Source organism: Dendrobium catenatum, unplaced genomic scaffold (assembly GCF_001605985.2).
Source record: "Dendrobium catenatum unplaced genomic scaffold, ASM160598v2 fragScaff_scaffold_986, whole genome shotgun sequence".
Taxonomy (NCBI): domain Eukaryota; kingdom Viridiplantae; phylum Streptophyta; class Magnoliopsida; order Asparagales; family Orchidaceae; genus Dendrobium; species Dendrobium catenatum.
In genome coordinates this window covers 846,577-873,551 of record NW_021319448.1, presented here as the reverse complement: position 1 = coordinate 873,551, position 26,975 = coordinate 846,577, and the positions used below count along the sequence as shown (strand labels likewise).

Sequence of the window (26,975 nt, the reverse complement as noted above, 5' to 3'; positions counted from 1 at the left end):
AAAAGTAATTTATTTGAACTCAATTCATTAATAACTATTGGAGAAATATTAAATTTTTAATAAATAATAAGATATAAAATGATATATCTATTTTTTTAAATGGGAATACATATAATTTTAAATGTATTTTTATAATTTTTCATTAAAAATATGACTCATGATCTTTGTTTACAATGAATATAAATTATATTTTAAGAATAATTTAATGACTAATATTAATTTGTGCCCCCATATAAAAAATTTTCTAGCTCGGTCACTATGTAAAATATCAAACTAAAAAAAAAAATTTTAAAAAAGTAATGACTGGTTGTGACGTATGAAATTTGATGTCGGAAATTTACAGGTGCAGGTGAGGGAAGTAGTGCTAGAAGACATGGATATCTCTAAAGCCATTGTGGACTACATAGCAACTAACAAAGTCCACAATGTTGTTGTTGGTGCCTCCAGTAGGAATGCTATCACAAGGTTTTAATAATCCAACCACTTCCCTCCCCACTTGAAATTAGAGAAATACAAACTTCCATTCAAGAAAATTAAAAACCATACATATATATATTTCTGTTGCAGAAAATTTAAAAATCCTGATGTGCCTTCGAATGTGGCCAAATCAGCTCCAGATTTCTGTACAGTGTATGTCATATCCAAAGGGAAGCAAGTAAGTGTTCGATCAGCAAGAAGCCCTGCCCCTGCTAATCACACACCACCGAGGCAAGCACAGCCGCTTACTGTAGCGCCGAGCAATCATCTTGGCTCGGATGATTCTATCAAGTAAGTCCCTTATAAGGTTTTGCCCCCCCTAGTTTATGATTTCTGGTTGCTATGAGTCCAAAGTCGAAAAAGTTCTCTACTTGTTGATAATCACTCAAAGATTTTTTTTTTCTGCATAACTTTCATAAACAATCTAAATAATTCATGCCTATATACTAATTCATCCATTGATGAACAATGAGAACAGAGCACCATTTATAAGAGGAAATTGGAGAGGAACAGTTCCACCACCACAAATTCCAGAGAGGAGGTCTTTTGAGAAAAATGAGCTGATGAAACCTCCAACAAGAGAAAGATTTGTAAATCCAATGAAAGGCTCACCATGTCATGCTTTGCATGACAGTCTTGACATCTACTGTTCCCAAAGGCCTGCAACTTCAACGCCTAGGGAATCCTTTTCAGAGGATTTTGATGTTCAAAGAAATATGGGATTCAGAGTTCCTGATTTCAGTGAGTCATTTGAGATGAATATGAGCAGCATCACTGACATATCCTCAACAAGTACTAATGTAAGTTTGTTCAATTCTAAAGCGGCTATTTGTTCAGAAAGTAATATTGAATTCAAATTATCTTTATTTAAACTTTGTTTAAGTTTTATTTAAAATAAAACAAACGTATACTATTAAAAAGCATGTACTTCATTTCCTTCTAACAGCTCATTATCATGGAAGAATTTTATAGGAAAGAACTTCATACTTACCATTCTACACAGGCAAATAGAGACATAGAAGCTGAGATGAAAAGACTGAAGCTTGAGCTGAAGCAAACCATGGACATGTACAGCACAGCGTGCAAGGAAGCAATCACATCTAAACTGAAGGTAAATTTTAGCCATTTTATCTAACACCTTATTAGTGCAAAGAACAAGCTAATCAGAATTTGATTTTTTTATCGAGATTAAAAAAAAGGAGATTTTAATGTACTTCTTTACTCCTTTTTTAGTTTATAAAAACAGAGTGTTTAAGAAAACTTCACAAGAAAATCATAATGAAATCTGTGACAACACTCATCTCTATCATTAGAGAGAAACAAACTGATCAAAATTTGTGATTTTTTCTTAACAAGGCAAAAGAGCTTCATGATAGGAAGATGGAGGAAGCTAGAAAGGTCGAGGAAGCAAAGTATGCAGAAGAAGCAGCTCTTGCTCTTGTAGAAAGGGAAAAGGCCAGATGCAAGGCTGCTATTGAAGCAGCTGAAGCAGCTCAAACCCTTGCAGAATTTGAGGCACAGAGAAGGTTAAATGCAGAGCTTAAGGCCAAGCATGAAGCTGAGGAGAAGTTGAGAGCTCTGAATGAACTGGCACTTAAGGATCAACGCTACAGGAAATACAATATTGATGAGATTGAGATTGCCACTGAATACTTCTCAGAATCACTAAAGATTGGGGAAGGTGGATATGGGCCTGTTTATAAAGCTTCACTAGATCACACTCCAGTTGCCATTAAAGTTCTGAGACCAGATGCAGCTCAAGGGAGGAAGCAGTTCCAACAAGAGGTAAGGGGTTGTTTATCTACAAGTAGAATTGTAGCAAAAACTGTTGAAAATAATGGCTCACTTCAATGCTATAAATGTCATTAACATGGACTAATATAAAATCTTAAATGAAGAGTAACACCAAATCTATTGCAGAAGCTAATTTTCTAGCAACTGGTTATATTATACATACTTTTAGCAAGTTAAAACTTGTTTCACCCTCTTCTTACTTAAAAAGTTAAAATCCTGATTGTCTCACCTCAGGTTGAGGTTCTGAGTTGTATAAGACATCCAAATATGGTCCTACTACTTGGTGCCTGCCCCGAGTATGGATGCTTGGTGTATGAGTTCATGGATAATGGAAGCTTGGAAGACAGACTATTCCGACGTGGGCACAGCCCTCCTATCCCATGGCCGGTGAGATTCAAAATTGCAGCAGAGATAGCCACTGCTTTACTCTTCCTCCACCAGGCTAAGCCAGAGCCATTAGTCCATAGAGACCTCAAACCAGCTAATATACTCCTTGACCACAACTATACCAGCAAGATAAGTGATGTAGGCCTCTCAAGGCTTGTTCCTCCTTCAGTAGCTGACAGCGTAACCCAATACAGAATGACTTCAACTGCTGGAACCTTCTGTTATATTGATCCTGAGTATCAGCAAACAGGAATGCTTGGTACTAAGTCTGATGTTTACTCACTTGGGGTTCTTCTGCTTCAAATTATTACTGCTAAAGGCCCAATGGGACTAACTCATATTGTAGAAAGAGCTTTAGAAAGGGGAACCTTAGTTGATTTGCTTGATCCTACGATAACTAATTGGCCAATGGAAGATGTTATAAGGTATACAAGGCTTGCACTGAAATGCTCAGAGTTGAGGAAGAAGGACAGACCTGATCTTGGGACTGTTATATTGCCAGAACTTAATAGGTTGAGAAATCTTGGTTTTGAATATCAAGCTAGTTGTAATAGTAGTAGCAACGGTAGCACTGATGGTGGAAGTTTTGGAGTGCATCAAAGAGCTAAATCTGCTTGTCAAATAGGTTTACCAACGGCCAAAAAAAATATTATTTGAGAATGGAGATTTAAAAATGTAAGGCTTTTTTTTTAATTATTTTTGACAGATTTTGTCAGATTTTTTAATCTATGATGTAACTCTTTTTCTTATCTTCTCATCTTTTCAGCACAAAAGCTATTGATGACGATTAATTCATATGGTATTTTACTATTTCATAAACTGTGAGACATTTTTTTTTTACCCACATGATTGGTTAGGATTTATTGATATAGATTGGATTCAAATTAACTCGAAACCTTGAAAACAATTTCTAAAATTTTTATCAACTACCATATATATTACAGTAACAATCATATGAAGTTTGTCAACTTATCATCTTCCAGAGTATATTACAAATTATATATCTCCATTAATTATGTGGATCAACTTATGGCTATCATTTTTCATACACATTCATTGCACATTATAACTTTAAAATATTTTACATATATAACGATATCAATCCATCATGTTGAATAGGTTAATATTAAATCAAGTGATTAGAATGCCTTTAGTGAAATTCCCATTTATAATACTTATTTCATTTGATGCATGTTATGATACACAACATCAAAATAGCCTAGAGTAAGACATGTAAATATTGACCCCTACACCGGAATGCATGCGAAACATTAAGTGACGTGCGCGTCAGCGCGGCGCATCACTTGAAGGATAAAACAACATCTGATTGTCAAATGATCTGCGCCGTTGCAATCAGAACGTCAAACTTGCCTAAGAGAGAACCTCTCTTAGTCAAATTGGAATACATACATATGAAATAAAAATGTGACGTTGATAAAATGACGTCCAATCACAAAATAAATTTCGTCATTTCGATAGGAACATCAATCATACCCAAAAATAACCATCCATTTGCTCAATTAAATTTGACCAGTGGAATCTGTACACATTCTGAGGCAACAACATGCAAATCGAGGAAATTGACACGTGACGTCACCCTAACGACGTTTGATCGCGTAATGGACTTTGCTGTTGCGTTCAGAACGTTGTCAATACCCAAAATAGATCATAGTTTTGTCCAACAAAATTTGTGTGCACAAATCGGCGATAATAATAATAAACTATTATTAAAATTATTGTCATTTTTATCTCCACCCTTCCCGTTAGGGGTGTCAATTTCGGGTTGCAATTTGGATTTGGGTCGACCCTATTTGGGTTGACCCAAACCCGACTCGTTTTTGCAAACGCATCAATTTGTTCAACATGGACCCGAGCCGTGGGGGTTTTGGGTTGACCCAACCAGACCCAGATTTATGAGAATTGGCTGAAGAAGCGCGAGTTGAGCCCACGTCGCTACTTCCAGTTCTGATTCACATTAATAATAAACGACCGAATGAGGTGAAGAAAGCTTTTAGTGACCCGTTCAATGCCCAACCACACATGGTCATGCCACACAAAGAGGTGGCAACGACTACGGGGGCGTGACTCACAAGAAGAGACGCGACGACTATGTGTCGGGAAACTCATGCGAAAAGATCAAAGAGAGTCAGAGACGAGAGTCACGCAACTCGATGCGTCGGGTAGCGCGGGCACTCAACGTGGGTAGGGTGGGAAGCAGAAGCGAAAAGACCGCTTTTAGGTCATTTTTGGTTTATGAGTCAACCTGAAACTGACCCAATTTTGATAACGTTCAATTTGTTGAACCAGAACCCGACCCATTTCACAAATGGGTTGACCATAACACGAAATTTTTTGGTCAGATTTTCAAATCGTGTCAAATATTTATCCCTCTACTTCCAGCCACATACCACACTGAAATAGCCCTATCAACGAACTTTTATTAGGTCCGGTGTAAGGACGTAGAGGAAGGTTCGGTCAGAGGCAAAATTCCGCCAAAAAACTCGGTATTGCTAAGTATTATTTGATAATAACGAGGAATACCGATCTATGAAGACCAATACCGAGTTATACCGAGCTATACCGAGTTGTACCGAGGAAAAACTCGGTACAACTTTTGTATAACTCGGTATAGCTCGGTATAGCTCGGTATAACTCGGTATTGGGTCTTAACGTGATGGTATTCCTCGTTATTGTTTGGTATTGCTCGGTATTTGCTCGATATTTCTCATTTTTTGGCGCTATTTGGCCTCCAACAGGACATTCCTCTATGTCCGGTCGGAGGACATAATAATTGTTCCCTATTAACACACCTCTCCATCCAGCCCATCAGCAACTAGCAACTTGTTACCCCTTTCTTCCCAACAGCCCACCTATAGATTACTCAACATCTAAATTTTGACTACAAACTCAGCCCACTCAAAGCCCATTTCCACCTAAGGTAAAAATCCTTGCAGTCTTTTAGTTGGTTATGGTTATGGTCATTGTTGATTATGATAATAATAATTATTATTAGAGTTAACAATAATTAATGCCATTATTAATGTTATTACTGATAATTGTATTATCATGAATGTGCTATTAGTTATAATGATATCATTGTCCCCAAAAAAAAAGAAGGGAGAAAATTCAAAAAAACAAAAAAGAATAAAAAAGATAAGGAAATTTAGAGAGAGAGAGAGAGAGAGAGAGAGAGAGAGAGAGGAGGAAGAAGAAAAAACTGAAGTGGTAAACTTGACACTAGTAAGTTTAATTCGTTGTTTGGTGCATGAAAATCTCAAACTTTGGGATGAGGTGCTTGAGCAAGCAGAATTTGCGTTCAATCCTATCCCAAATAGGTCGACGGGTAGCTGCCATTTTAGTATTATACTAAACCACCAAATATAGCTGTTGATGTTGCAGTTATTCCCAAGTGCATCAATAAAGTTGTTGCTACTCTAGCTGAACAATTTTTGGACATGCTACAGAACGTGAGGTTGAAGCTTCAGGACTCTAATCATAAATACAAACAGCAGATCATCGTAGGGAGAAAATCTTTAATCCTGGAGATCTAGTGTTTTTTAGAATGAGAAGGGAATGATTTTCTCAACAGTCATACTCAAAATCAGCCACCGCAAATTTGGACTGTTAATTGTTGTCCGCCAAATCAATAACAATGCTTATGTTATTGATTCACCCGTTGAGTTCAACACTTCACATACTTTTAATGTCATAGATATCTATCCATATTTGCCACTAGATGACAGTGGTGTCGCTATTGACTCAGGAGACATCAACATTCTTCGTAGAAGGGGCGAATGATGCAGAGCATGTTAGTTACCATTACCTGGCGGATTAATGTATTCACACATGTTTCATATTCTATAAGTTAGGAAAGCATACGACTACACATTATGTTGCTATTACTAGTATTATCGTACATGTTTTCCTTTTTTTTCTATGTTTAGGCCGTTTTAGTCCTCAGCTATTGAGAAAAGAATTACTTTGCTGAAGTTTGTAGTCGAAGGGAGTAGTTTTGGATATTCAATAAAACTTTGTTTTCTCAATATAGTAGCAACTCAGATTACAGTTCTATTATTAACTGTTTGCTTGCAGCTTTTACCGCATGATCCTACATTAGCTTAAGCATAATATGATAATATAAATAATCAATTTCATGATTTAACTAATTTCTCGATAAATATAAAATTATTGGATGTAAAATCATTTTGATAAAGTAAAAAAATAAAAAATAAATCAAGTGAAATAGCCTTTTTTTAGATTTAAACGAGAATTTGACTTTTAATAGGACACAATGGAGAAAAAGGATTCATGTAGCCGATCCCACGTAGTGGGATAAAGGCTTGATGTTATTATTATTGTTGTTGTTGTTGTTGTTGTTGTTGTTGCATTCTTGGCAACTATAATGTTATTAGAAGAATCTTATCTATTTAGTTTTTTACTTCGCCTTCTTCCTTAAAGGCGTTGGCTTTAACGTTAAAATTTGTGGAGAAAAAAGAAGGGTGAAAACAGAATGTGCAAGATACTAGTTTGTAGTTCCAATGGCGTCCTCCGTAATCTTCTGTTTCCGGATTCTTCTCCCTCTGGTGTTGGCGCTCGTCCTCTGGGCTCCTTTCCGGCAAAAAACCTATCCCTAGCTTCTTACCGGCGGCGGTGGAAGAGGAGTGGAACTTTATTCTCTTCGAAGCCATCGTCAGCTGAGCTCTCCGCTGCCGAGGAGGAATGGCTGAAGAAGCTGCCGGAGAAGAAGAAGCCCCTTTACTCACACAGCCTCCCTGGCATCGAGGCCTGGCTCAAGAAATTAGGTTTCAATCAAAGCACCTCTGACCGTGCTATCTGGTTCATTGAGAGGCCGGACTGGCACGCTCATCTATCCCTTGACGTAACTGATCTTTACATTAGGTCTGATTTGAGCTTCAATTTCTTCTTATCAGATTCTTTCTTATATAGATAAAATTCTTTGGATTTTTCGCAATTCATTTTTATAGCACTATAGCAACAATACTGTTGACATAGGCAGAATAGAAATAAAAGTTTGGGTCGAATCACTCGTATGTAAAGTATTGCATCTTCCTTTTGCTGATTCAGGACACAATCGATGGATCAGAAGTTCATTCTATGTTTCATGTATTAAAATGAACTATATTTTCCACTAGTAACTAAGGAGGCTGTTTTGTTGAAAGATTTAACTAAGATTTAGGTAGAATTTTGGCTAAATCTTGTCAATTTTTTTAAGTCACATAAATTTTACTGCATTCGTAAATTCCAAGTAAACTCTGAATTTATTAAATCTTGGGGAATGCAGGATTTACATCACTTCTTCACTGTGTATCTTCTTCTACTTTAGGGCTGTTTGGCCAGAAGTTGTGTTTAGTAAAGCCTGTGAGTCGAGAGTTAATAAATCTTGAGAGGATTAAAAACTAAAAGCTGTAGTACTAGTAACTATCGCCATTGCCCTCGGTTGATCATTATTAGGATAGCTGCTTAGTATTAGGAAATACCTGTTATATTTGTATCCAATAAACTGCTTCACGTGTACTACATCAATACCCTACTCATCTATTTATACTAGACTCTGTACCTACTAAACATTTGAATAATACAATATTATTTCCGCTCCTTCCTTTTCCCTCGTCTTCTCCGTCTCCGACAAGGCATCTCAACCGAAGGCTCTGCCTCACGATTTCTACATGGTATCAGGTCTCTCGTCTCCTCAAGAATGACGACCTCACACTCGGCTTCTTCCTCCGCCACCGAGCAGCCATCCATCACTCTGGTGGAAAACTCTCCAATATCTCATTCACTCAAGTTCGTTGTCTCTAATCTCAAAACCCTCGTCCCGAATCAACTATCTTCCGACAACTATCCGATCTGACGTCACCAGATCCTCAAGCTCCTTCGCGCAAATGATTTTGAGCAATTTCTTGCTCCTCGCAGTTACTCCGGTGACTCATCTGATCCGTCGACGGCTTCCCTAATCAAGAACTGACGTATTACCGATTTGAACCTTCAGGCGGCGATCTGCTCGACGATCTCTCCGACGGTGTTGCCCTACATTATACATCTTGATACGACTTACGACATTTGGCAAGTTCTTGAAAGCCAATTTCAGGCTACAAGTCGATCTAAGGTGATTCAACTCAAAAACGAGCTTCACCATGTCTCTATGAAAAATCTTTCGATGATCCAATACCTAACTGAGATCAAGAAGCTCGTCGATCAAATTGCTTCCGCCGGATCCACCATCGACTCTGAGGACATCATCTTGTATATCTTGAACGGGCTAACTCCGGCGTACCAATCATTCAAGACATACATCCGCAATTCTCCCTCCCCTATTCGGCTTGAAAATCTATATGTGATGATAATTAGTGAAGAAATTCACGCCAATTCCGACGCCGCTCGCATCTCCACCGACACCTTGCAACAGGCCGCTCTGTATGCAAGCAGGGGACGCGGCCGCCGGACCAGAGGCCGTTCTACGCAATCTTCGAATCCCAACAATCGCTCTGGACAACAGCAGCAGGCACCCATCTGCCAGATTTGCTCCAAGAAGGGCCATACGGCCGACGCTTGCTGGCATCGGATGAACGCCAACTATACTCCACAGACGACTACACCTAAACATAACAGCGCTCTGGTGGCGAACTCCGAAGCCCCATCATACGATTGGTATCTCTACTCCGAGGCCTCTTCCCACATGACCAACTCGGTCGACGACCTCTCTCAATCTACTCCATACCCTAGCTCCGACGGCATCTTCATCGGGGATGGAAGAAACATTCCCATTGCTCACTCGGACACGGGCATTCTTCCCACCCCGAACCGTAAGCTTCGTTTATCAAATTTACTTCATGTTCCTGACATCTCCCATAACCTCCTCTCGATTTCGCATCTCGTCAAAGATAACAACATTTCAATTACTTTTGATCCCACGGGTTTTGTTTTTAAGGATCTGACGACAAATCAACAGCTACTACGAGGTCCATGTAGCGACGGCTTGTACAAGATCACGCCGACTACCACCGCCCAGCATCACGAATCCTCCTTTCAGGCGTCCAAGAACTCGACCTCAACATGGCATGACCGCTTGGGACATCCTCATCTCAGAACTCTGCAACGCATCTCTCACCGCAACCCTACATTACGTATTTTACATTCTACTGAACCGTGTATAACATGTATTCAATGTAAAACTCACAAGCTTCCTTTTGAGTCTTCTCAATCAAGAACACACAAACCACTTGAAATTGTGCACTCAGACGTATGGGGACCATCCCCGGTCTTCTCCGTTCAAGGTTTTCGTTTCTTTGTTATCTTTGTAGACGATTATTCCCGCTATACGTGGATTTTTCCGCTTGTGCATAAGTCTGATGTTACAAATACCTTTATACATTTTACAAAGTTCATAGAAAATCAAACAAACAGTAGGATCAAAACCATCAGGACCGACGGCGGGACAGAATTTACAAACCATCAGATGTAATCCTTCCTTATCTCTAAAGGTATTAGGCATCAATCGTCCTGCCCCTACACCCCAGAACGAAATGGGGTGGCCGAACGCAAAAAACGTCACATTGTGGAAACTCTCCGATCGCTCATCCACAAAGCTTCGGTCCCGCCCCAATATTGGCTTGAAGCCAGCTCCACGGCCGCGTATCTGATCAACAAGATGCCCTCTCCGAACACGCACAACAAATCGCCGCTGCAACTCCTGTTTCACATCACACCGGATTACAAACACCTCAGGACCTTTGTATCATACCTGATGAATCTTGTTTCCTTACTGTTCTAGCACTGACAAGTTGAAATTGCGGTGTGGATGCATGGCTTCTCTTATCACTACCTTGCCTCAGGGTCTCTAAATCATCCCAGAGGCCCCCAATGACCCACACATTGCTTCGCAGCAGTGCCTCAACACTTGATAAATGAATAGAGGCTCCCCTAGAGAGTATGTATCGCTCCACTTTATTTCCAAAGGGGCATCGGCTACTTATCACATCAAACTTCTCCATAATAAAAGATGTTGTTGAGTGGGAGATGACTCTCCACAAACTTCCACCATGACCCACCATTTTTGGAGTACCATCAGGGTTGTCAGAAATTGGCCGTGGTCATTCCTTTTCTGGATTGGGAGAAGACTGGAATTTGCTCTCATTTTCTCCTAGATGTTGTTGGAAACTTCCGCGGCCTCTTGCTACCATTTTCTCGTCTTTGCCATTATACCTTGATTTCGTTGAAGTCTTTATGCTGGTGGTGGAGAGTTGTGGTATCAGAATTTAAAGATATGATGTAGCAAAATCTGACATGATTTATTTCAGTTTGGTTCATATTGGATAGACCAATTCAAGCTTTATTGATGATTATTATTATTAAAGACGTAGCTCCACAATGCATGTTGATTATTATCCACATATTTTAAATGTCTATGTCCTCAGGGTTACATTGATTAGAACTATCTTGGCACAACTATTGAGGCTAAATGGTGAATCATAGACATCTGATTATTATGTACGCCAATCAAGCATTTTCATGTAAATAATTCCTTCATTTATTTAAATGCAAGGTCTCTAAGTCAAATTTCTTCATATTTACCCTCTTACAGTTTTTATCCTCTTGGACTCTCATTTTGGAGAACTATGAGCCTTAATAGGCCAAAGTTTGACAAAGATATAGGAATCCCCTAGAATCAAGAGGATTGTGCAGAATGATTTAGCTCGTAGTTCAATCAGAGGAGATTGTCTAGAATATTGTCAATAGAATGTTTGAGAGTTTTGAATTTTTTTTCAGATTTTGACTTGTTCTAAATCTCAACGTGATGTAGAAATCCTTCCTACATTGGAAAGATTTTTTTGGATTGTCAACAGAGGGAATTTTAAAATAGGGATAATTTGCTTGGATCATAAAATTCTTATTTTTTTAAGCATAATTTTTGACACAAATGGCTACCATTTAGGAGGCAACCACACAGCAGCAACCAACACCAACTATTGGGGATATAATGACAACCTTGGTGCATTCACCATATCATTAACACGGCATTCTCCATTATCATGTGCTCTTTATTTGTCCATTTATTTTGAATGATCTTAACTTCTTTTAGCTGTTCTGCCTTGTACACTAATTTTTGTTGTTGGCTGTTTGATTTTGTATGGATCATAGACGAGAGGATATAAAATGACGAAACACTCTCTCCTAGATGGTTGTAATATTGTTGTAGATCTACTATCCCAAAATTTGCTGGTGGTGACCTCCACAGCTAAACTGCATCGAATGTCTGGGCTATGCCTGTTTCTAATGAACGGGAGTTGGTTGTCCTTAGGTCAGGCCTCCTTCAAATATATTTTAATAATGGGAGACTTTGATCTTCATTATCCATTACAAATAAACAATTAAATTAAATAAGGATCATATAGCTTTAAGAAATTTATAAATTAGGCTTAAATTCAGCTCATTTAATTTGAATTTATTTATGATTTGCTCACAAAACTTTCCTCATAATTGATGACATGCTCTTTGTGCATTTTGTTGATAGATGTCTTGCATACTGCATTGATTGAGGATGGATGTGTCGCTCATTGCAGTTAGTCCTCTTTGATCGTGCCTTCATTGCACTTTATGTCAACAATCATATCTGTAATTCCATTTGCAAATGAAAATCATGCCACTTGGCTTTTGTTGTTGATGGTCGTCACGCTCGTTGCATTCGCCAGTAGAGGACAAGCGGCTCGTTGCTAATAGCAGACAACTACTAAGCCATTCACTGATGCTTGTTGTTAGCAGACAACTATTAACCATGGATAACATGTCCATTCACATGTAACCCGATGATATTGTCTTCTCAACTATCATTAAAACATTCTAAGCTCGCCAAAAACGGTTTGCAAGCCATTTCAGTGTTGATCGCTATGTCTGTAACAATATGGTCAATATCATTGCGAATTCTTACTATTCACGTGGACACTACACTAAGTATTCAATAGGCTTTGGTAATTTTGATTTGGATTCTAATTACACATGTGGGCATTACACTGTACGTGTATGAAGGGCTCATTTGATTGTTTGAGAAAATATTGATTTTATTTTCACTCATTGTATGTGTTAAAATGAAGTCATCATGTTCTTGGGACTTTTGAGAAAATTGTGTAATTTGAAATTAATATTTGCGTCTAAGATTTCGTTTGGGACGACTTTTTTATTGTTTCTTAAAACAGAGTTTTAGTAAAAAATTTGTCTAAATCATAGCAATGATGGATTTAACAAACTTCATAATTTAAAGTCCAAGCAATGAAATAAACCCAAGAAGAAGTGAATTTCTTAAAGACTTAAAATGTCAGCTGCATAAATCTGAAAGTTTCCAGGCTAATTAATCTAGCCTCTCCTAGGTTTCTGTTTGTTATCATTTTGAAGCTAATTACATAGAATCTGCAATTATTTTTATTTGCTACATAAATTTGAATGCTCAGCTGCTTTGTTGAATAATAATCATCGATTGTTAATATTCTTTTCTTTGGACTGGCTTCATGTGTTGAAATTAAGGTACATGAAAATTGGACCTGGTAACCTTGATAAGGATGTAGAGAGGAGATTCAGTTATGCATTGAGTAGAGAAGACATTGAGAATGCTATTCTTGGAGGGCCTTAAAGAGGACAAGGTACATGTCTGTTTATTTCTGTTCTAATTGTTAACTGTATTCTGTCCTATATAAACTAATGTTTATGATGTCATAGATAGAATGATAGCTTCAAACAACTATGATCAACACTTTGCATATTCTTTCAGGATTGGAGCTCATCAATGGGATGAATTATGATTCTGGAATTCACTCTTCCATGATTTTCTGCATCCGTAGATCCTTATAGATTATTCATTTTAACAGAACATTCTTTATTTTCTTGTTATATCGTTTATGGTGGCTTGTGAAACGCAATATTTGATGTCTTTTGATGATACTCAATCTCTCTAAATTCACCAGTCCAATTATTGTAAATTTCTGATCCCAATCTGTCTCTATTCTCTGAATTCTTAGGTATCTTAATGGCTTTCATGTTTCCAAGTTGTCTCTAGTTTTTTGAGTTCAGTCTTGATTGGCTACAGCATGTTATCTTGCTATCAACTTTGAAGCCCAACTGAATACAGTATCAAGTTAACAATATAGGTCACCTGGAGTTTTTTTTCATGCAATGAATAAGATGATTTTGTTAAGTTGTGGAGCTTAATGTTTGTCCTGCGAAGAAAAAGCATTGCACAAATTTTAGTTTTGTTTGGAACGGCTTTCTTACTGCTTCTTAACGCAGCTTTTTAGTAAAAAAAATTAATTTTTTTTACATTAAAAAGCTGCTTTATGAAGCAAAAAGAAAGCCATCATAAACGAAGCCTTATGCTTCATTTGTGATGGCTTTCTTATTACTTTCAAAAGCAGCTTTTACGGTTTCTAAGCCCTAAATTTAATGAAAGCATCGAAAAAACAATTGTCAAAAGCTATCTCAATGGAAGCCTAAGGCTTCGTTTGGGACAACTTTCTTGTTGCTTCTTAAAACAGCATTTTAGTAGAAAAATTAAAATTTTTGTACTAGAAAGCTACTTTAAGAAGCATTAAAAAAGTCATCCCAAACGAAATCTAAATCTTAGATTGACTTTTGCCATAATATTCTTGCAATGGTTAAAAGAGGGGTGGCTGCCAAACATATTAAATCCATATTATATAATTTGTAATAATTTTATATATTTTTTATAGCTGCAATAATTATTTATAGTTTTTTTTTTGTAATTTTAATCTTAACATTGGAAATACTTAAAAAAATCATGAATGACGCTACAGTTGCATCCCTTATAAAATATTTTTATTTTTTAAAATAAAGAAAATGCTAAATTTCTCGAATTCAATTGAAATCAAATTGAAGTTTTTTTTTTTTTTTTACCCGAAATTGATTTTAAATTTGGCCCCAATTAATATTGGTCGAGCCTCATTTACTCTTCTTAAGAAAAATCAAATAAAACAATTTCCTCTCTTAATTATTAAAAGGGTTATAATAATTTTAATTTATTTAAGTATGATGTGAATTTAATTATTGATCTATTTTTAAAATTTATATTATTAATCAAACGTTTTAATATTCAATAAAATATTGTTAATCTGATAGCAGTTAATCTCAAAACATTAAAATAAAATAAATCAAAATAAACGTATTAATAAGTCGCTACCGAGTCAGAATTCGTGTCCGTAATGGGTTTTGAGTATAAAATGGATTCGGGTCGAATTATCGGGTTGGGGTTTTCCAAATAGGATCGGAAGGGGTCTGCTCGACAAAGATAGCGAAAGTGTCGCAGATTCTCGATAATCCGGCGAGAAATCAGGAACTGAGAAGGCTGTCTTCTTCTTCTTCAAGGTCTAGCTGTTCTTTGTTTTCTTTTTGTATGAGCTTATCGAATTTGTTGTTAGTTATACTCGCTGCTTTATGAATCTTATCTTATCAAACCCTACTATGATGGACCCAAAACTACTTATTTCATCACAAGGAACCACTCTTTCAGCTTCTTCGCCCCTTTTTCCCTCTTGCTCGTTCTCTTCTCGCTGCAAGCTCTTCAACTCCGCAACAACCCCACTCTCATGTCCCATTTTATCGTCCAGAAACACCTCATTCTTTGGCCGAAATTCCATCTTGGGAGAGAAGAGGCCTCAATTTCAGGTGCAGGGAGATAAAAAATGGACCTTTTTTCCCATAAAAGCTGCTGTTAAGTGGAGGAAAGAGGTTCCTTTCGATAGCGTTATCCAGCGGGATAAGAAGCTGAAGCTGGTACTGAAGATCAGGAGCATTCTTGTGAACCAGCCCGATAGGATAATGAGTCTTAAAAATCTGGGTAAGTTCAGAAGAGATCTTGGTCTGACCAGAAAGCGTAGATTCATTGCTCTTTTGAAGAGATTTCCGGGTGTTTTTGAAATTGTTGAGGAAGGAGTTTACTCTCTCAAGTTCAGGATGACGCCTGAAGCTGAACGTGTCTATTTGGAGGAGTTGAGGATCAGGAATGAGATGGAAGAGTCCGGTATTGTGAAGCTAAGGAAATTGTTAATGATGTCACTAGACAAGAGAATTCTCCTGGAGAAGATCACACATTTAAAGACTGATCTGGGTCTTCCATCTGAATTTAAGGAAACAATTTGTCAGAGGTATCCTCAGTATTTTAAGATGGTGTTCACTGATCGTGGTCCAGCTCTGGAGTTGACTCTTTGGGATCCTGCTTTGGCAATCTCAGCTGCTGAGGTTGCTGAAGAAGAGAATAGGATTAGGGAGATGGAGGAGAGAAACTTAATTATGGAGAGGACTCCTAAGTTCAGAATTGTAAAACTGCCAAGAGGTTTAAATCTTTCCAGGGGTGAGACGAGGAGAATTTCTCAATTCAGGGAAATGCCTTATATATCTCCTTACTCAGACTTTTCACAACTGAGATCTGGTACCGCTGAGAAAGAAAAACATGCATGTGGCGTGGTACATGAAATACTAAGTCTCACACTTGAGAAGAGGACACTAGTAGATCATTTGACCCACTTCAGGGAAGAATTCAAATTCTCCCAGCAGTTGAGGGGAATGCTGATCAGGCACCCGGATATGTTTTACGTGTCGTTGAAGGGGGAAAGGGATTCTGTTTTTCTTCGTGAAGCCTATCGCGGATCACAGTTGGTTGAGAAGCATAGATTATTGCTGCTCAAGGAAAAGATGCGTGCTCTTGTCGCTGTTCCAAGATTCTCAAGAACCCCAGGATCGAAGGTTGCTAACCAAGAAAAAAAAGTGCCATTGGAGGAAGCTGGTGGTGAAGATGATTCTAAAGGATGGTCTGATGTGGATGACATCTTAGCAGAGGCTAATGAGTCAGGAGATGATTTTGATGAAGATGATTGGAGTGATGAAGAAGATGAAACCCCTCCAGATTTTGATGATGGTGATAAATTAAGTTTAAATAGAAAGGAAGTGCAAGTTGATGGTGCTTCCAAAATATTTAAAGACAGAGAATTTATTCCTACATTTCTGGATGGCACTCCTAGAGAACGCTGGTGATTGTTATTTAAAATATATTTCTTAAAGGCTTGAACAATGGCCCTATGAGAGAGGAAAAAAAGGGAAGGTGCAATTTTTTGTATGAGCGCTCACTAGCATATGTAAGTATCACCTTTAGTCATACTGACTTTGTTATTGAATCACTTGCACTCATTTATAAAATTTGAAATCTTTGGACTTAATCACGATGCATCTTCTAGCTTACATACTATTATTCATATGATGTTTTCGAAAATATGTACTACAATTTGCACAGTATATGATTTCAATTGCACAATAAGATAATTATATTAGATCATTATGTAAGTACAGAGGCTTTCAAATGGCCTATAATCTAAAAATGGGTATCTGATGATATATTATATTTATTAGTGAAATGCATGGATAAAATTAGGCTTCTAAAAGATTTTCTATATGCCATTCGATCATTTATATATTTTTCACATGGCTGGTGAATGGTTAAATCATCATGAAAAATGAATGAAACTCAGTCTACATGTAATCTGTTAGAAATTGAGATCAATGTATGATATTCAGTTTGAATATTATATAAAGCGGTTCATGTAAAAATAAAATTAAGGTAGAATACAGTTATTTTCGGAGGAAAAAAGTCCATCTCTTATTTATGTTCATTAGAGTCAAAGACATTTGAATAGCTGCTAAGTGTTGAACCATAAAAAAATAAATTAATGCTTTTCTGGTTCAAAAACTCAAAGATAGCATAAATTACCAGCCAAGGACATGGTGAATATATAAGCAAATAATTAAACAACATATGTAATGTAAGGAAGGCAAATACATACCCCATCATAATCAATGAATTGCATAATGGTAAGCAAAAAAAAAAACATACGTCATGAGAAGCAATAGAGAAATTAAATAAAAATGTGAAACTAACTATTTAACCACTGAAAATAATCACTTTCTAACATAAGGAAAAAGTCCAATTATCTAGGCTGCTGATACCAATCAGGATACCCGCATGAGGCTAACATGCATTGGCTTGCAATCTTTATAATTAAAACCCAAATTAGCAAGAAAATGAACAACTTCATTATAGATTTATGATTCAATATAGAAGACTGTCAATGTTTAAATTTACATTTGATGCTAAAAATGTCCTATATTCAAGGCACATTGTTATATAAATAGTGGATCAAAAGAGCAATATTGACCTCAATGTGAATGTTAGCAGTCAAAGAATACTCCCATGATTTCAGCATTGTTAGAACTAGTATGGATAAAATATTCATAGAATGATAAAACAACATTACTCAATTATTTTACAGTACTGCCAGAAGCACATTACTCTATATGCCAACTTTATTAAGTTTGAAAAAGATGGTTTTTAGTACAACCAGCAAGTTCAATATGAGAAGCAAAGTTGGTCACACCCCTGAAGTCAGCCATTTTGAGCAAGTCAGTAGCTTTCAGGAAAGAAATCTCTTTATAAATCATATTGATAGTGCAAGCCTTATTTTCGGTCTTCCAAATAAACCAACAAATCAGGCAAAAATCAGATAAACAGAATGTATGTCTTACAAGAACAACCAAATCAATTAACAACTTTAGGAAACAAGATTTGATGACATCATTATAATTTTGAGCAATGTTTAAAAACTAGCAAAGTGATTCTAAATTTCCCTAAAACGTCCCCACTCATATATTGTAAAGAAATAAGTGGGTGATCGTCTCAGTATGCATCAACATTGGCATTTAGATGACCAAAAGGATATCTCTCCATTGCATAACAAATTCCACATAGTTGTATTCTTTAAGGAGCCTTCACCTTAAAAATAGAAATATAAACAATAATTGATGAATTCTGGACAGTTATTGATATAGAAACAATGCAAATCAACATAACACTTATCCTGTTACTTCAAAGTTGAAAGAGTTATCAGTCCCATTGACGCCAAAAATTGTACAAGAAGATAAATAACCTAGAACTAGTAATGAGATGCCTTGTTAAAGTTAAAGAGGTTCAGATGTTGATGTGGCTGTAGCTTTCTTGATGGGAAAGAAGAGGACAACAACTTATGGAGGTGGAAGTAGTATTTGGATTTGGAAAAGAGAGCTAATTTATATAGAATTGAGAGACCTTTGAGTGCCATTAGTAAATATGATGATATTATCAATGACGGATAAGAGAAATACAAGCGTTTTACAAAAATAAGTTGTATCTAATAGAAAGGTTCTTCCAAAATAACTTATTGAGGCCAAGTTAAACAACAAAAACGAAGAGGGGAGGAGAAATCAGTCCGACCTACCCTAAACACTTAGATTTGAAGTCAAATCATTAATTTTTTCAATAACTTTACAAACAAAGCTGAATTTATCTACAATTGATATAAGAAAGGCCATTGAATTCTGTCCTGAGTTTTAATCATATTTAAATTGATTGCAACATTTTATGCTCTTTGCTTAAGATTAATAGCATGTATCAATATTTGGGCAAGAATTATTATTATCCATACCTTTTCTCTCTTGATAACCCCACTACGGTTGTTGGGGGAAATGAGCTTACTTAAGGGGCAAAGCACTCAATAGTTTGTTTGATTGCTATTAAAGTAAATAAATTTGGGTTGAAGTATAGAGTATGATGCTTCAAAATGCTTAAACTAGAATGAGAAGCTTTCACATGGATGGAGGAGATTTCATAAAAATAACCTGCAATTAGATTTGATATGACCAATAGTGGTGTTTCTTTTTATGGTTCTATACACTAAAAACTGAAGAGAGAAGGTTGCACTTTTGTTTAGGGTCTTGTGAAACTTGTCTTTTAGGTTGATAGTTGCTTCATTAACCCACAGAACTTGCCTCACAATGAATGCAACTCAAAGAAAAGGAATGAAAAAGTAATTAAAAAAACACAATCAGTCGATAGAGCATCTTAATAAATGCAACAAAAATGGCTAATGAATACATTTTATGATATATCATGCAAGATATCTATATAAGAGCTAAAAAAAGAAAACAGAGGAATGAAAAGGCAGATTAAAACTCTAAATTAATCTCAAGTCCTGCACTTGAAGAGTATCATAACCTTGAATTGTTTCAGGCTTCTTACCTGGTCAGGGACCCAATAGATATTGGGTGCACTGCAGAGCCCTGCATTGGGTACCCATAGTCACACCCACTCATATACTCATCCATGCCCAATGGGTATGGGTGGGTATAGGTATGCCCATGACCTTGTCGGTGGATATGGGTGGGTACTCAACGTAGAGGGATAAATCGATTTACATTGCTAATCATCATATATCTTATATTACTGCAATCTTCACTACATAGTGTGTAGAACTTAACCATGCTGCGACTACGTTATATTTTGATTTGCGGCTTGAAAGTTTGCAATCAGAGCCAAAGGCAACAAGCCTCAAAGCCATCAGTCTGTGGCAGATTGCATTAAAAAAGCATGGAAAGTTGGTGAGTATAGGTTGGTACGGCATCCCGAAAGTAACCATGGGTGGGCGAAGCCCGTCCGAGTAAAGTATGGGTACCCAATAGATACCCAACCAGGACCCCATGTAGGGCTTTGGGGCACTATTATCCACCAAGGCCTCATTTTGTTGATTGAAAATAAGTTTATTTTGTATCATTTTTTTTAAACGAGTGGCTCACAAGTTGAGTAGTCCAGCCAGAGAGATGAATCAAGTTTGACTCAGGTATCTCATTGAGCACAACTCGCATTTATCGAGCTGAGCCCCGGACCTGTTCTTTTATTGGCTTAACTCAGTTGCACCTCACAACCCTTTAGCTATTTGGCCCTTTATGCTGTTTTATGTTGTAGCTAATCTTAACGAGCAGTTTAGACAAAGTTATGGAGCTTAAATGCAGGAATGTTCCTTATGGTTATACGGATCAATTATGGAGTTAGGATATGTTAATACGAGTAAAATATCTTTATATTTGGCTGGCCATCTCTCTCTCTCTCGTCAAAACGGGAAGCTTATAGATTAGATGGAAAGATAGAATGATTGGACCTTATGGCTTCTTCTTAAGAAGAAATAACAAACTTTTTTTCCCCTATGAACATGCTCATATTCTCATTCACCATCACTAATGTCACCTATGTTGTTGCTCAGCTGACTATAGCTGTTGCTCTAATACTTCCATTGAGAGGTGGGGCCAAACCAATCTAAATCTTTTAAATCAAATGATTAAATATGTATTGTATCATTAATTTAAAGTAATTTTTGCTTTTTATACATTATTAATATTTTTTTACTAAGTAAATCTAAGACATATATAGTTTCCAACTACTAAGAATTTTAGTGAACCTACAAAAAAATACATGCCTAAATTATTTGCTTTTGAGATTTCCTTAGTCTCTTTTATTTTATTTTTCCGTTTGAAAGATACATGAGTGAAACAATCAACTTATTTTTATTAGAAGATTAAAAAGATATTTGAGTTTATTCTTTTTTAGTCCATTAAAATTCATGTGCCATCATAAGAAAATTTAATCATTTTAAAATAATTAGTAGTTGACTCTTTTTATTTATCATATTATTTATTTATTTATCATCTTTAAGAATTAATTAACATGTAATTAATTTTTTTTCTAGTATAGCATGACCCGAATTTAACTCAAATTTTAAAATATTTTGGATTTAGCTTATTCTATTTGAAATTATGAATTTCATTATTAAATTCAAAATTATATATACTTAAGAGAGAGAGCAAACAACAGCCGCACATAAGGAAATGAGATGAGCCTTCCCTGCAAACTTATGCTCTCCGCTCTGCCGTCGGAGCAATCGATAGGACGGTGTTTCATCAGAACCCTCGTGATCAGAACAAGAAGAAGAGGAAGAAATGGGCGATTCGGAAGAACGCCAAGCCCTACTGTCGGCGCTTATAGCTCTAAAGTTGTTGTATGCGGGCTTCTGCCCACGGATCCATGGTCTCCGGCAGTCGATTCACAGAGCATAGCTTCTCAGCTCTTCGCAATCTCGCTGTTCCCTTACCTCGGTTTCCTGTACTACATCACTAGGTCAAAAACCGTCCCCAAACTCACTCTCTTCGGTTTCTACTTCTTGCTCGCTTTCGTCGGCGCCACAAGTATATGTTCATTTCCTTATTCCCTTTCTTAAAAGTTCATTTCTTTCTCCTTGTTCTATCTGCTGCTTTTGATGTTTGCTTATGCGTTTGAAAATAGGTGAAATCTACCTATATATAGAAACTTTTTAGGAGGTTTATGATTTTGAAATCATAATTTTTTTTTACCAATAATATATCATTTTGTAAACAGTAACTAACCTTCTCCTATTATGTTCCATGGCTTCTTCTTCTTGTTCATCAACCAAGTACCTGCTGGAATTTATGGTAAATTCTTTTTTTTTTTTTTCTCATACTTTGATTCAAAAGTTATATTCTTCTCCAACATTGAAGTTGCTGTTGGCAGCAAAGCTGGAGTATGGGACCTCATTGGCCAATGTTGATTGGCTGCATGGTGGTGCAGAGTCATTGCTTACTCTTACAAATCTCTTTATCGTGTTGGGGCTGAGGGGAGCTTTGAGAAAAATCAATTATTCAAAGAAAGACGCAGCTAAATCTCTTTCAGATATCACAGAAAAGCAGTCCTCTGTGTAGATATTTGTCTATCCATCTTATTTCTTTACAGCAAACCATTGTTATGACTTTTGATGGATTTAATAAAGTGTTTCGACATTTTAATCTGATGCTTCGTAAATTCAGTGATCTTACAAGCTTGTGTCATGATACATAGAAAAACTATTATTAAAAATCACTGTAATGAAAACAATCTCTGGATAATCAATATTAATGCCAAGCTTTCAAGTACTATGGATCAATTGTTGCAACAACAGCATCCATAACACACACAAAAAAAAAAAAAAACTGAAATGTTTAAACAAAAAGTATCCAAAAGAGTTTGGCAATACTAAGACAGGTAGATCTAAAACCTCCAAAGCCTCACAACTGAATGAGTAATGCATAAAGAAAACTTTGCACCTGAAACAGATCAAAAGTAGTATTTAGCAAACCACAGCAACCCAAGAAAGGGAATAAAAAAAAGGGGGGTATTAAAAGCCATCAAAATCATTTTGTCGCGAGGAATAAAGCAAAACAATAAATAAAACATCAAATGTAAATAACTATCAATAATCTATGAAGCAGTATAGAAGATTATTTGCTCCATGATGTATACAACGCGGGGATCTATGCAGCAGTTCAGACCATACAGTATTGGTTTTTTTTTAATGCAGCAGCCACATTTTTATTTTCCTAAACTATTTACTATTTTCGGAATTTTTTCGATCAGAGCTTTTTATAACCAAATTTATTAGGATTTGATAATTACAAGAAACTGTTTAATTTGGACTTTTTTTCAAGATAGTTCTCAAGATTTTTAAAACTATAATCAGGAAACAAAAAAGATATGAAAGAATAATGAAACCTGAGCTTAAAATCTTTTAGACAAATTCAAAGAACCGCTCCGATTTTAAGTCAAAATGATACATTATGAAATCGATTTTCCTAAGAACAATTAATTGAAAAGCACACAGACCAAATGAACCATGTGATTTTTTTTTTTTTTTGAGAATTATATAATTGAATATTGCGGTTGAAATATTCAAAATGACTGCGGCATACATTTTTTTTTCCTAATATGAAGGTAAACATGCATAAGCAGAAGAAAGACAATGAAACGATGGAGTGAATAAAATGTATTGAAAAGTGAGTTGTTTGAACTTTGATGAGCCAGAAAACTGTTCCTAAAATTACTTAATCCATGTCAAAATAGATTTTCAGGTTGGGTTCGGGTCCAACCGGAAATTGACCCGGTTTTAGCTCGCCTAACTAGAACCCGACCCGACTAGGTAAATGAATCATAAACTAGGACCCAAACTCGACCCGAGTACAATCCGACTCGACATGACCGACCCACCGACCCGGGCGAATGCAGGAGGACAAGCAAGACGGGGACGCAGTGTGACCGGGTGAGCGAGACTATGCGAGCGACAAGCGCGAGTGTGAGGCAAGGATGCAGGACAGGGAGGCAGACGCAGGACTGGATGGGGACGCAAATACAGACGTGAGTCGAACTTGAGTCGATTCCAAGTCAGCAGGTTGACCTGAATACAACCTGATTTTTAAACGGGTCACACTAACGCGAATTTTTCGAGTCGGGTTCAGGCCAAATTTTTCGGTAGTGTCCTTAATTTACACCCCTAGATACAACTAATAAATTAATTAATAGCTTACAATTATGTTTTTCTAACTAGGAACATGACTTATAATTAAATAATTCATATTTCTAGTATACAAAGGACATCAAACCAAATAAGGGCACAATTCATAAAATCACTAGTTTAGTCGGGTATACTCGAAGTTACTTAACAGGGTATATATATTTCCAAATAATAAGCATATATTAGGTGAAGGTGGTTTTAGTTGGGGATATTTATGTGTTCCTAACTAGGAACATGCCTTATAATTAACCAATCCATATTTCTAGTATAAAAAGGACATCAAAACCAATAGGGCATAATTTATAAAATCATTAGTTTAGTTAGGTATATGGCAAAGTCGCTTAACAAGGTATATATATTTCCAAATAAAACATGTATGATAATAAGCATATATTAGGTGAAGGTGGTTTTAGTTTGGAAATATTTATGTTCATAATACCAAAATTTTCTTTATTTATAAAACTAACATCTAGGATTTTAAAATGAACTATCAAACATATATATTTTCGTGTGTTACAGCTAAACCATTGAGAGTTTAATAAAAAAAAAAAGTTGAGGTTTTGTTGTGTTATTCAATATTTAGGAGAATTATTATTGGTGTTAGTTTTATAAAATGTTATGTATGTAATTTCCCCTTTTACTTTTTATGTTAACTTGGTTGAATTCTCAAAGATACATCAAGTAAATCTAACAAGATCCACAAGAAATTTACAATATGAAATGCACTTGTAAAATGAGATTCATATAAGTTAACAGTAACAACTAAATCAAATTTGAATGCGCTTATACAATACAATTTACAAACTAATCATCATGATCTTCAAGACTGTTGAAATAACAACTAAATCAAATTTCAAGTTTTCTGTAAACGTGTTACTCATACATTGCTTTTAAAAAACGTCCATAGAACAATTTTGACCGGGCAACAAATCCAATTTCAATAGTGCTACTAAGAATGGGCTACATTTGCTTTAATTAGTGGAGATAGTTGTATATATATCTTAGAAGGATTCCTGAGTATAATTGAGCAATCAATATTGTTCAATGAAGAGAATCGCAGGAAAAAAAAAAATACTCCAATATCAAACCTATATATAGTCGTGGCTTTGGTGCAACATATCTATCTTATTGAAACATGTACAGACACAAAATCAACATTGAATTAAGAATCTTGATGGAAAATTATACATTAGTTCATTTCTATCAACTTATACACACCTGAATTACTAATTTCTGTACAAGTTCATGAATTTGAAGACAAAGAAGATCAAGGTTCATGCGTTGATCAGCTACTTCTACATGCTAACTCAATGATAAAGATTATAATTCAAGGAATTAGCCATAGCACCATTCACCTAATTTTTGTGCCACTCTGTATACATCAATTGTTATTCAAATCAAGAGAAAATTATCATAAGATAGGGCCACGCTGAACAAAACAAAATAAATTTCTAATTACAACTTCAGTCCTGCTGGAGTTGGCAACCAGAAAACCAACAACAACATAATGAAAAGAAACAAATAACCAAATAAAGCATATGTAAAATGCAACAAGGAAGACAAAATAAACTCACCTCAAATGTTGCTTGGATACATAAAAACTCTGACTTTACGGCCCTAAATTACAAAATTAAAAAAAAAAAGTCAGATATATAAGCGAAATTCAGAATTCAAACACCCAATTTCAATTACAATCAAATTCAAATCCCAAGAACGCCTAGGTAGATGCTTTAAATAAAAAGAGCAGTTTTTTTATGTTCGATTCTTACCATTGACTGCGGTGGCAAGTTGGTCTTGAACTTAGCCCTGACGACACCACTGTTGCCGTGGGGACGGGTGACCTTTCCCCATATACAGCGATAGTGCGTGCCATTCTTTTTCGTTTTAGCCTTGTAAATGTACGCCATCCTCTTACCTGCGTACCATCCCACCTCCTCTTTCGTGTTCACGCCCTCGATTTGCACCAGAGAGGTATTCTCATACTGGTTCGACTTCGACCTGCAAACGACAAAACGTAATCAAATCCATATAGAAAAAGTGAACCCGCAGAGTCAGACACCGAAGTTCACAAAAATGGAATCGATGACGCTTGCCTCTTGTATCCAAGTATCGTGCCGCGGACGTACAGCCTGAAGGAGAGACGATAGCTTAGAACGAGGCAAAGACAAGGAGATAGATTAAAGGGGGGGAAAAAGAATGTAGTGGCTAAATTGGGTACCTGATGCGCTCGCCTTGCCTGCCCTTCACCATCTTCCTGTGCGACGGGGCGGTGGAGCGAGACGGATCAAAAAGAGCCCTAGTAAATGACCCCTTTTTATCGTAGCTGAGAGGAAACCTGTTGAGGAAGAAGTTCTTCCGTTGAACGGTTGAGATTGTTCCCACGCTCAAATATATAAAGATTGGATTAACACTAATTATCATTGTCAGAAAAAAATAAACAATTCATTTTGAATGACAAAGGTCAATATAAGCTATTTATTTTATTTTGAATGAGCAATATTAATAATAATCAAATTTTAAAAAAATTATGTGTATCATTAATTATTTTAAATTTTAGTTTTCCAAAATTTACGGCAAAGGATGATAGGTCAAAATTATTGATATTATGTATAATCTAAGAATAAGTTGAAGGGGTTTATGAATATATGATTTTGATTAGTTTTTATTCCAAAGTAATTAACTTACAATGCCGTTAATAAAAAAAAAACTAATTTAACATTATTTTATATTCAAAACTACTAAAATTAATAATTATTCTAGTAATTTGTTTTGTTGATTAAAAAATGGCCATTAGAATACATTAAGATTTTACAAGTTAAATGAACCCTAAACCAAATCTAGATAGTAGAAAAGAAAGAAAGTCTAATTAAGCCTATCAACGAATTGATCTATAAGAGAAACGGGCCAATTTACATAAAGATTTTGAGGAAAATCTAATGCCAATCTATCTAAAATATGCGACTTTCAATTCGGGAGCACTGTTAAGACCAATAATATCCTGTTTATTGGTATTGGTGAGGATTATGATCTACCTATTTAACGAGG

The 26,975-nt window shown here is 36.1% G+C and overlaps 5 protein-coding genes across 5 annotated transcripts in view; 4 read left to right on the top strand and 1 right to left on the bottom strand.

The window, feature by feature from the left end:
- Positions 1-3,315, top strand: part of LOC110114177 (U-box domain-containing protein 51-like) — a 13,204-nt gene extending 9,889 nt beyond the window's left edge. Inside the window, exons 3-8 of the mRNA XM_028697639.1 lie at positions 344-465; positions 568-768; positions 1,112-1,277; positions 1,424-1,588; positions 1,834-2,262; positions 2,506-3,315. Of these exons, the coding sequence (XP_028553472.1) occupies positions 344-465; positions 568-768; positions 1,112-1,277; positions 1,424-1,588; positions 1,834-2,262; positions 2,506-3,315 (1,893 nt within the window). The remainder of the gene's footprint in view (positions 1-343; positions 466-567; positions 769-1,111; positions 1,278-1,423; positions 1,589-1,833; positions 2,263-2,505) is intronic.
- A 3,785-nt stretch (positions 3,316-7,100) lies between these two features.
- LOC110114315 lies at positions 7,101-13,712 on the top strand. Its single transcript, XM_020847164.2, has 3 exons — positions 7,101-7,557; positions 13,195-13,310; positions 13,439-13,712. The coding sequence occupies exons 1-2, from the start codon at positions 7,169-7,171 to the stop codon at positions 13,298-13,300; spliced, it is 495 nt and encodes a 164-aa protein (XP_020702823.1). The 5' UTR covers positions 7,101-7,168; the 3' UTR covers positions 13,301-13,310; positions 13,439-13,712.
- A 1,215-nt stretch (positions 13,713-14,927) lies between these two features.
- LOC110114324 (protein WHAT'S THIS FACTOR 1 homolog, chloroplastic) lies at positions 14,928-16,892 on the top strand. The gene has a single exon (XM_020847177.2). The coding sequence runs from the start codon at positions 15,115-15,117 to the stop codon at positions 16,708-16,710; it is 1,596 nt and encodes a 531-aa protein (XP_020702836.1). The 5' UTR covers positions 14,928-15,114; the 3' UTR covers positions 16,711-16,892.
- Positions 16,893-21,421: 4,529 nt separating this feature from the next.
- On the top strand, positions 21,422-22,397 carry LOC110114276. Its single transcript, XM_020847115.2, has 3 exons — positions 21,422-21,777; positions 22,024-22,041; positions 22,121-22,397. Exons 1-3 carry the CDS (start codon positions 21,426-21,428, stop codon positions 22,306-22,308), a joined length of 558 nt encoding a protein of 185 aa, XP_020702774.2. The 5' UTR covers positions 21,422-21,425; the 3' UTR covers positions 22,309-22,397.
- Positions 22,398-22,473: 76 nt separating this feature from the next.
- LOC110114293 (60S ribosomal protein L35a-3) lies at positions 22,474-26,366 on the bottom strand. The gene is made up of 5 exons (XM_020847132.2): positions 26,149-26,366; positions 26,024-26,059; positions 25,700-25,928; positions 25,505-25,547; positions 22,474-22,689 (listed from the first exon to the last, which is right to left on the bottom strand). The coding sequence occupies exons 1-4, from the start codon at positions 26,349-26,351 to the stop codon at positions 25,506-25,508; spliced, it is 510 nt and encodes a 169-aa protein (XP_020702791.2). The 5' UTR covers positions 26,352-26,366; the 3' UTR covers positions 22,474-22,689; position 25,505.
- Positions 26,367-26,975: the final 609 nt, after the last annotated feature.